Source organism: Manacus candei, unplaced genomic scaffold (genome assembly GCF_025592945.1).
Source record: "Manacus candei isolate 608988 ecotype Guabito, Panama unplaced genomic scaffold, ASM2559294v1 h1tg000048l, whole genome shotgun sequence".
Taxonomy (NCBI): domain Eukaryota; kingdom Metazoa; phylum Chordata; class Aves; order Passeriformes; family Pipridae; genus Manacus; species Manacus candei.
The window spans coordinates 14,805,695-14,815,152 of NW_026138096.1; the positions used below are offsets into that span (position 1 = coordinate 14,805,695).

The window sequence follows — 9,458 nt, forward strand, 5'->3', positions numbered from 1 at the left end:
TCCTGCCTCTCTGCTTTATCCCCTTTCCTTGCACATCCCCCTTTTCCTTGCACCATCCTCCCTCTCTGCTTTATCCCCTTTCCTTGCACATCCCCCTTTTCCTTGCACCATCCTCTTCTTGCATCCTGCTCTTTTTATTTTATCGCCCTCCTGCCACTAGCCCCTTCTCCTTGCACTGTCCCCTTCTTGTATCCTCCCCCTCCTCTTGCACTGTCCCCTTTCCTTGCACTGTCCCATCTTGTACTGATCCCATCTCCTGGCATCATTCCCCCTCTCCATGCGTTATCCCTTCTCCAGACATTGCTCCCTCTCCTGGCATCATCTTCTTCCCTTTGCACTGTCCTGCCTCTCTGCTTTATCCCCTTTGCTTGCACATCCCCCTTTTCCTTGCACCGTCCTCTTCTTGCATCCTCCCCCTCTTCTTGCACTGTCCCCTTTCCTTGTCCTGTCCCATCTTATATTGTCCCCCTCCCCTTACATCGCCTTCTCCTGGCATCATTCCCTCTCTCCATGCATTATCCCCTTCTCCCAACATTGCCCCCTCTCCTAGCATCATCTCCTTCTCCTTGCACTGTCCCCCCTCTCTGCCTCATCCCCTGTCCTTGCACATCCCTTTTCTCCTTGCACTGTCTCTTCTTAAATTGTCTCCTCTTTGAACCCTCTCCTGGCATTGCCCTCTCTCCTGGCATCATCTCCTCTTTGCACTGTCCCCCCTCTCTGCCTCATCCCCTTTCCTTGCATATCCCTTTTCTCCCTGCACTGTCCCTCTCTCCTTACACTGTCTCTTCTTAAATTGTCCCCTTCTCCTTCAACCCTCTCCTGGCACTGCCCTCTCTCCTGGCATCATCTCCTTCTCCTTACACTGTCTTCTCTTTCCTTGCACATCTCCCTTCTCCTTGCACTGATCCCTTCTCTTTGCATCATCCCCTTCCCTAATTTTCCTTCCTTTCCTTGCAAGGTCCCCCCCTCTTCTTGCTCTGGGTTTCACACCTGCCCAAATAAACCCTCCACCTGGATCCCTTCTTGCTCCAGCTCCAAACCTGGCACAGACATGGAGCAAATCTACTTCCAGGAGCTGGTGCTACCCAGCTGAGCACCCAGGTGTCCCCATTGCTGCCTCCATTGCTGCTTTCATCCAGCAGATCCCAGGCCCTTGGTGCTCACCTGCTTTTCATCCTTCAAGCAGCTCCCCAGCTTCCCACAAATCCCACTTTTGGCTCACCCCCAGCCCAATGTCCATCCCAGAACTGCTGGATTAGAAACCTCTACCTCTGCCTAATCAGGGTAAAGCAATTAAAATCAAACCCTGGCTAATCCTTGCCCAGCTGAGATGTCACCCTGGGTGCCCAACTCGCAAAGCTCCCACCAGCTCTGCTCTCCAGGTGTGTTTTCCCCATTGTCCTGGCTCCAAAATCCCTGGAGAGAGGGATGCCAGTGCTGGGTGGGCCATGTGAGCTGTGGGCAGAGCTGGTTATGGTGAAGATGCCACTGGCAGGGAGATGGATGGACTATGAGAGGAACGTCCTCTGCAAGGACCTGGGTGCTCTGTGAAGGTCCTGATCTCCGAGATATCCCAGCTCCCAACACCTTTGGGATAATCTGTGGGTGGGGGTGTGCAGGTGACCCCCACTCCCCCAAATCTTTCTCCCATAAAGACGCCCTCATCGAACACTCGCTGCCACTGTGGGCATGCTTGTTCTCCCTCCTCCCTTTCCTCCTCCTTCTGCAAAGATGAGCCCAAAAATTGCATAAATAATTTATTTTCACCCCCCCCCTCCCCCGCAGCCCAAGGAGTGCCCTGTATATATCCTGTATATATTAGATATGGCCAGCTATGGTACAGTCATATAATACACATGGAGAAAGGGCCCCGTGGGGCCACTCAGCAGCTCTTTGTCCCAGTCTGTGCAGGTCCTGTCCCCGTGTCCTCCTGTCCATCCTCTGACTCCGCTGGGAAGTCCTTGTCCTCCTCTCCGTGGTGGCTCTGAGAGTCAGGGCTGCCCTGTGGGGTGGCCAAACCCATTTTGGCCAGCTTGGCTTGTTGCTGCTCCAGGCTTTGTTTCCTCCACTTGATCCTGCGGTTTTGGAACCAGACTTTCACCTTGGAATCAGAGAATCATGGAATCATTACGTTTGGAAAAGACCAAAAGACCTCAAAGACCACCAAGTCCAACCACTAACCCAGCACCACTAAACCAGTCCCCAAGTGCCACATCCACGTGGTTTTTGAACACTTCCAGGGATGGTGATTCCACCAGTTCCCTCCCACTTTGGGAAGGGCTTTCAAACTTGGTTTCTCCACAACCTGCTGAACCCCCAGGCTCAGGCAAGTTGGAGAACTGCCCCCTGCACCACAGGAGCTGGACCTACCACTGGTGGAGAAGGTCCAGCCTTAAGAGGGACACAAGTTCATGGCTCTTGGACAACCCTTCGTGCCTCAGTTTCCCCACCTGGCATCCTCCACATTTTTAATCCAAACTCTCTGCAACCACCACCCCACAAGGCCCCTTGCTTCAGTCTGAGGGACACATCCCAGGTCCCACCCATTGGCACAGAGGTTTGGGAGCCTCCCAGGTGGAGCTGGAGGGTGGGGGGGGTTACCTGCTCCTCGGTGAGGTGCAGGGAGGAGGCGAGCAGGCCCCTCTCCGTGCCCACCAGGTACTGCTGCCGTGAGAATTCCTTCTCCAACCGGGCCAGCTGGTCACTGGTGAAGATGGTCCTGACCCTCTTGGCTTTGCCAGGCTTGGCTTTGAAGATGGGGAAGCAGCACCTGGAGATCAGGAAGCCTGGAGATGACAGAGAGAGGGAGGGTCAGGATGCAGAGGAGCCCTTGGAGAGGTCCCAGTGGGGTCCCTCCCTGGGAGGTCATTTCCTGGAGAGGCAGAAGGGATCTTCCCACTTGGAGGTGTCCCCTTTAAAAAGATTATTTTTGGAGGGGGTTCCCTATGTGAAGAGGTGGGAGAGGGTCCCCCATTTGATGCAGATCTCCCTAGAAAGGTGGATACAGGTTCCTGTCGGAGAGAATTCCTTTGGAGGGAGTCACCATGAAGAGGTGGAATATCCTCCATTTGCTGAGGATCTCCTTGGAGAGGTGGATAGGGGTCCTTCCTGGATATATTCCCTCTGGAGGTAGTCCCAATGAGGAGGTGGAAGGAGCTCTCCCTCTTGGAGATGTCCCTTTTCAGGGTGTCCCAAGAGAATTGGGCATGGAATTCTCCTGGAAGAGTTCCCATTTCAGGGCATCTTCCCTTTGGAGAGGTGAAAGGAGATCCCCATTTGGAGTATCCTGTGGGGGAGGTGGATGTGGGTCCCTCTGGGAGAGGGGGTCCCTGCCTGGGAAGCAGGAAGGAGATCTTCATTTAGGGGTGTCCCTCTGGGAGAAGAAATCCCCTTTTGGGGAGCAGGAAAGAGGTCCCCATTTAGGGGTGCCCCTCGGGAAAGGTGGATTTGGGTCCCCTGAGAGAGGGGATCCCCCCTAGGGGAGCAGGATGGAGGTCCCCATTTGGGGATATCCCCCTGGGAGAAAGGGGTCCCCCTTCTGGGGAGCAGGAAGGAAGTTCCCATTAGGGGTGTCCCTTAGGAGAGGTGAATCTGATTTCCCACGGGAGAAGGGATCCCCCCTTGGGGAGCAGGAAGGAAGTCCTCATTAGGGGTGCCCCTCAGGAGAGGTGGATGTGGATCCCCCTGGCAGAAGGGATCCCCTTTTGGGGAGCAGGAAGGAAGTTCCCATTAGGAGTGTCCCTCAGGAGAGGTGAATCTGGTTCCCCGTGGGAGAAGGGATCCCCCCTAGGGGAGCAGGATGTAGGTCCCCATTTAGGAGTGTCCCTCAGGAGAGGTGGATGTGGGTCCCCTGAGAGAGGGGATTCCCCCTATGGAGAGCAGGAAAGAGGTCCTAATTTGGGGATGTCCCTCTGGGAGAAGGGGGTCCCCCTTTGGGGAGTAAGAAGGAAGTTCCCATTAGGGGTGTCCCTTAGGAGAGGTGAATCTGGTTCCCCATAGGAGAAGGGATCCCCCCTTGGGGAGCAGGAAGGAGGTCCCCACTGGGGGTATCCTGTGGGTGAGATGGATGTGGGTCCCCCTGGGAGAAGGGATCCCCTTTTGGGAAGCAGGAAGGAGATTCCCATGTAGGGGTGTCCCCCAGGAGAGGTGAATCTGCTTCCCCGTGGGAGAAGGGATCCCCCTTTGGGGAGCAGGAAGGAGGTCCCCATTGGCGATGCCCCCCCCGGGAGCAGCAGAGGGGGGTCCCTGTGCGGGGTTTGGGGGGGGTGTCGGTACCTGTAGCCCCGAGGCCGGCGGCCCATGCGGGGGTTCCCCCGCAGCAGTCGGTGCAGAGCGGCGGCAGGAGCGGGGCTGGAGCCGGGGGGGACCCCCAGAGCGGCGGCAGGGGGGGCCCACGGCGAGGCGAGGGTCCCGAGGGTCCCAGGAGCGCGGCGATGGTGAAGGAGCGGCCGGGGGGCGCCGGGCTGGGGGTCGGGGTCGGCATCGCGGGGCCACCCGGGGCAGCGCAGCCCGCCCGCCTTTATAGGGCCCGGGGGCACCGCGGGGGCGGAGGGGACGGGGAGGGGCCCGAGACTCCTCCGTGTCCCCTCCCTGTCCCTCTGCCCTCCATGGGGATGTCCCCGTGCCGTGTTCTCTGCCCTGGGTGGGGACGTCCCCCCACCATGTCCCCCTGCCCTCCATGGGGATGTCCCCTGCCATGTCCCCCAGCTCCTGATGGCAATGTCCCCTCCCCGTGTCCCCTTGCTCTCGATGGGGATGTCCCCCTACCCTCAACTGGGATGTCCCCCCTCCATGTCCCCCTGCCCTCCAAGGGGATGTGTCCTCTTCTCCATGTCCCCCTGCCCCCGTTTGGGATGTTCTCCCACGTCCCACTGCCCTCGGTGGGGATGTCCCCTCCATGTCCCCCTGCCCCGGGGGCAGAGCCCCCCATTTATCCTCCCCCAGGGGGGCTTTGGCCCCGAATTACTCAGGCAGGAGCATCCAGCACCCAGGGGACACCCCAGGGCAGCCAGTGTCACCTTGAGGCCACCAAATTCCCAGTGGGGGACTCGGGGTCCCACTTGGTACCCCCTTGGTACCCTGAGCTTACCTTCCCATCCTGGACCCCCCCCCTCCCCCGGCAGAGCTGCTTTTTGGGGTGTCAACAACACCCCAGGCCAGGGAGAAGGGACAGGAGCAGGGAAGCTCCAGGAGGCAGTGCCAGAGGCAGGGGGGGGGGGTTTCCCTGCACCCCCCCAGCTCTCCTCGCTCGGCTGATGGGATTCAGATGGTCATTAGGGTTTGAGATCCTTAAAAATCCCGCAGCTTTTCCTAATGAGCTGGGAAAAGTCACACCTCGGCCGGCGCCGTGGGGGGGGGGAGAGCCCCGGTCAAAGACTCCCCCGGGGGCTCGGGGGGTTTATTGGGGAGGAAATGGGGGAGTCGGGGGGCCGGGGCCACATCTGCACCACAGCAGCCCCCTCGTTGGGCTTTCCCGATGGATAATCCCAGTACGTGCAGCCTCCCGAGCTGGGAATAACCCCGAGGAGCTGGGAAAGTCATTACGGAGCTGTGCCCCCGCCAGGAGCATCCCCGGCTCTGCAGCTTCCCGGCCTCCTCGGGGATGGAGGTGGGGATGGGGGATCCCAATTTCCATGCTCTGGGGCACATCCCAGCCTGGAATCTGCCGGTGGAGGCTTCCTGGGGGTGTCTGTGAACCAAAAATTCCATAAAATCCCGCAGTGGGCACCGGTGCCGGGGATGATGCCACATTCCCTGGAGCATCACAGGGACATCACCCCCAAACTGAGGCAAATAAAGGTCCTGGAGAGGGGGGGGCAGAGATGAAAGGGAGGCAGATTTGGGGTTATTGAGTCTTAATTACGGTCTTGGAAAGATAAAAAGGCAGGAGGCCCTTGGTGAGCTCAGCTGTGTTTGGATAAGAGGTGCTTTCCCTTTCTTTATTCCCCTTTTTTCCTCTCCCTGTGTTTGCTGGAGCTCAGCAAACACCCCCCTGGCACCCTCACCCAGCTGGGTGGGCCCAGGAATGGGGGTGTCCAACATCCCTGTGCCGGGTGGGAGGCAAAGGGTTGGGATTCCAGGTGATCTGGAGCCAAAATAGGGGTAATGGTACCCAGTGTTTCCTTGGGATCCATGGGGTTGGGATCCAGGTGATTTGGGCCAAAATGGGGACACTGGTACCCAGTGGTTCTTTGGGATCCAGGTGATGTGGAGCTAAAAGGGTGATATTGGTATCCAGAGGTTCCTTGGGATCTATGGGGTTGGGATCCAGGTGATTTGGGCCAAAATGGGGATACTGGTTCTTTGGGATCCAGGTGATGTGGAGCTAAAAGGGTGTACTGGCATCCAGTGGTTCCTTGGGATCCATGGGGTTGGGATCCAGGTGATACAGGGTCAAAATGGGGATGCTGGGTGATATACCCAGGTGATGTATTCCCAAAATGGGAATACTGGTACCCAGCAGTGCCTTGGGATCCATGGGGTTGGGATCCAGGTGATACAGGGTCAAAATGGGGATACTGGTTGGTATCCAGGTGATATAGGGCCAAAATAGGGACAGTGGTACCAAGTGGTTCTTTGGGATCCATGGGACTGGTATCCAGGTGATATAGGGCCAAATGAGGATACTGGGTACCAGGTGATATGTCCCCAAAATCACCACATATCCAGGTGATATGTCCCCAAAATGGTGATACTGGTAGCCAGTGGTTCTTTGGAATCCATGGGGATGGGATCCAGGTGATATAGGGCTGAAATAGGGATAATGGTATCCAGCAGTCCTTTGGGATTCGTGGGAATGGGATTGAGGTGATCTGAAGCCAAAATGGGACTACTAGTACCCAGTGGTTCTTTGGGATCCGTGGGGATGGGATCCAGGTGATATGGAGCCAAAATGGGGATACTGGTTGATACCCAGTGGTTTTTTGGGATCCATAGGGTTAGGATCTGGGTGATGTAGGGCCAAAATGGGGCCACTGGTACCCAGTGGTTCTTTGAGATCCACAGGGTTGGGATCCAGGTGATATAGGGCTGAAATAGGGATAATGGTATCCAGCAGTCCTTTGGGATCCATGGGGATGGGATCCAGGTGATATGGAGCTAAAATGAGGATACTGGTTGGTACCCAGTGGTTCTTCGGGATCCATGGGATTGGGATCCAGGTGATTTGGGCCAAAATGGGAATACTGGTACCCAGTGGTTCTTTGGAACTCTTTGCTTCATTTCCAGGTGGGAAAATCCTGTCCTGGAGAGGTGGAAGGGAGGTGTTGGTAATTTGGGGAGGGGATGCTGTGGAAACAAGGAGCATGGGAGGGAGGGTTGGAATTGGGGGGGGGTGTCACTGCCCACAAATTGGGCATCTCCTGCCACCAGCTCCGGATCCAGAAGTGGGATGTGAATCCAGGGATGGCTCCTGCCTGATTTTGAGGCAAAATGGCCCCAAGGCTCGGGCTCCTGAGCTAATTAATGACAAAGCTGCTCATTAACCCTCGGCAGAGCTGTCTGGGCAGGGTGTGGATTGTCTGTCTGGGGCCTCCGGGATCATCCCGCTGTCCCTGGACAGTCCCTGGGATGATCCCAGAGCCCCTCCCTGGTTTTGTGTCCATCCCCTCTCCCAATGCATCCCTCTGTCTGGCCGTTGTCCATCCCTCCCTCCCAGCCCTTGGAGCCTTTCACCCACAAAATCCCTTTGCATCCAATCGCCAGCCCTGCACTGGGGGACTACGGACACCCCAAATTTCCAGGGAAAAGGGATATTTCTTACCAATTCAGCTGAAATTATTGGGGGAAAAGGGAAGTGTTTTGGGCACCCGCTGCCATCAAGTGGCTGAGGACGATCCAGGCCTGACCCTCATTCCCTGAGGATCGTTTTGTTGGAGTCCCAGATCTGCCCCCCCCCTCTCCAATTAAATCCACACTTTCCCCCCACTTATTAAAGGTCTCCCCACCCGGATTTGGGATGCAGAGTGAAGCCCTTCCTTAAGCATCCTAAGATATGCAGCTCCACTTCCTCTCTCCACAGGCCTGACCCAGCTCCAGGGAGATTTTTCCAGGCAGAATTTTCCAGGTCTCAGATGTGCACAGGGCACAGGTTGTTTGAGGCTCCAAAGGCATTAAAAAAAAAAAAAGGAAAAATACTTATTTTTTTTAAACCCTGGCAGTGATTGACCTGGGAAATTCCTTGCACAGGAACTTTGGGAAGTTGAGGGCTCCAACAGGGGAGTTTCTGTGAATAATGACAGCTGTAGCTGTAAGATATGAGATGGAATGTGTCCCAAATCCCAAACTGGGGGTGTCCTGCAGCAGAGCTGGGCAGCTGCATGCTGGGATGGCCCCCCCTGGAGCAGGGAATGGTCCTCTGAGGGCTGGGATGGGTCTCCCAGGACAGGGATGGGTCCCTAGGAGAGGGATAGGTCTCCCAGGACAGGGATGGGTCCCCCAGGCTGGGATGGGTTTCCCAAGACAGGGATGGGTCCCCCAGGGCTGGGTTGGGTCTCCTCCCAGCAAACAAGTGGGTTATGCAAATGCCTCCAGGTATTGGGGTAGGAAGGACATGTCACCTCTAAAGGTTTTGTCCCTTTCCAGGCACCTGAAGGAAAACTGGTGGGATTTTATTCCATAATCTTCCTGATTTCTGTTTTGGGGCTTTTTGGAGCTGTGGCTCCTGGGATTCCTGACTGAGGACAGATCCTGCCCTTCCCACACTTGGTCCCACTCCTTACCCGAGCTCTTTCGGATGCTGGCAGTGCCAAAGGAGCCAGTTCCAGAGAAAAAAAAATCCACTTTTTGGAGCATCTGGGTCCAATTCCCAAAGGCACCTGAAGTGCTGAGTAGCCCTTGACCCAGAGGGACCCAAGAGCATCCCAGTTGGTGAGGATCCCAGCTGGTGAGGATCCCAATTAGTGAGAATCCCAATTAGGGAGGACCCCAGTTAGTGAGGATCCCAGTTACTGGGCTTTCCACTTAGCAAGTATCCCAGCATATGAGGATCCCAGTCAGTGAGTATCCCAGTTATCCAGGATCCCAACCAGCTGGCTCCCAGTTAACAGGTGTGCTGGTTAGTGGGGATCCCAGTTGGCAAAGCATCCCATTTAGGAGGGATCCCGGTTAACCGGCATCCCAGCTGGCACCACTCCAGCCAGCAGGCTGCCAGTGAAAGAGGGTCCTCCCAGCACCAGCCGTCCCAATTAACAGGCTGCTAATTACTGGGGGTGCCAGTTAGGGTCGATCCTAATGAGCGTGTCCAGAGATCCCGGTTATCGGGATCCCGGTTAATATCCCGCTCAGTGGGATACACGTCAAGGAGGATCGCGGTGGGAGGCAGCCCAGGGAAGGGTCCCGGTGGGATCCCGGGACGGTCCCGGTGAGATCCCGGTGGGATCCCGGAGGGACAGTTCCCGCAGTGACCGCCAGAGAGCGATGCACGACCGCGCTCCGTCCTGGAAGTACCGGGATGGGAC

The 9,458-nt window shown here is 56.7% G+C and overlaps 1 protein-coding gene across 1 annotated transcript; it reads right to left on the reverse strand.

Annotated features, from left to right (window-relative positions):
• Positions 1-1,882: 1,882 nt before the first annotated feature.
• On the reverse strand, positions 1,883-4,483 carry LOC127475922 (homeobox protein not2-like). The gene is made up of 3 exons (XM_051798112.1): positions 4,276-4,483; positions 2,602-2,786; positions 1,883-2,101 (listed from the first exon to the last, which is right to left on the reverse strand). Exons 1-3 carry the CDS (start codon positions 4,481-4,483, stop codon positions 1,883-1,885), a joined length of 612 nt encoding a protein of 203 aa, XP_051654072.1.
• Positions 4,484-9,458: the final 4,975 nt, after the last annotated feature.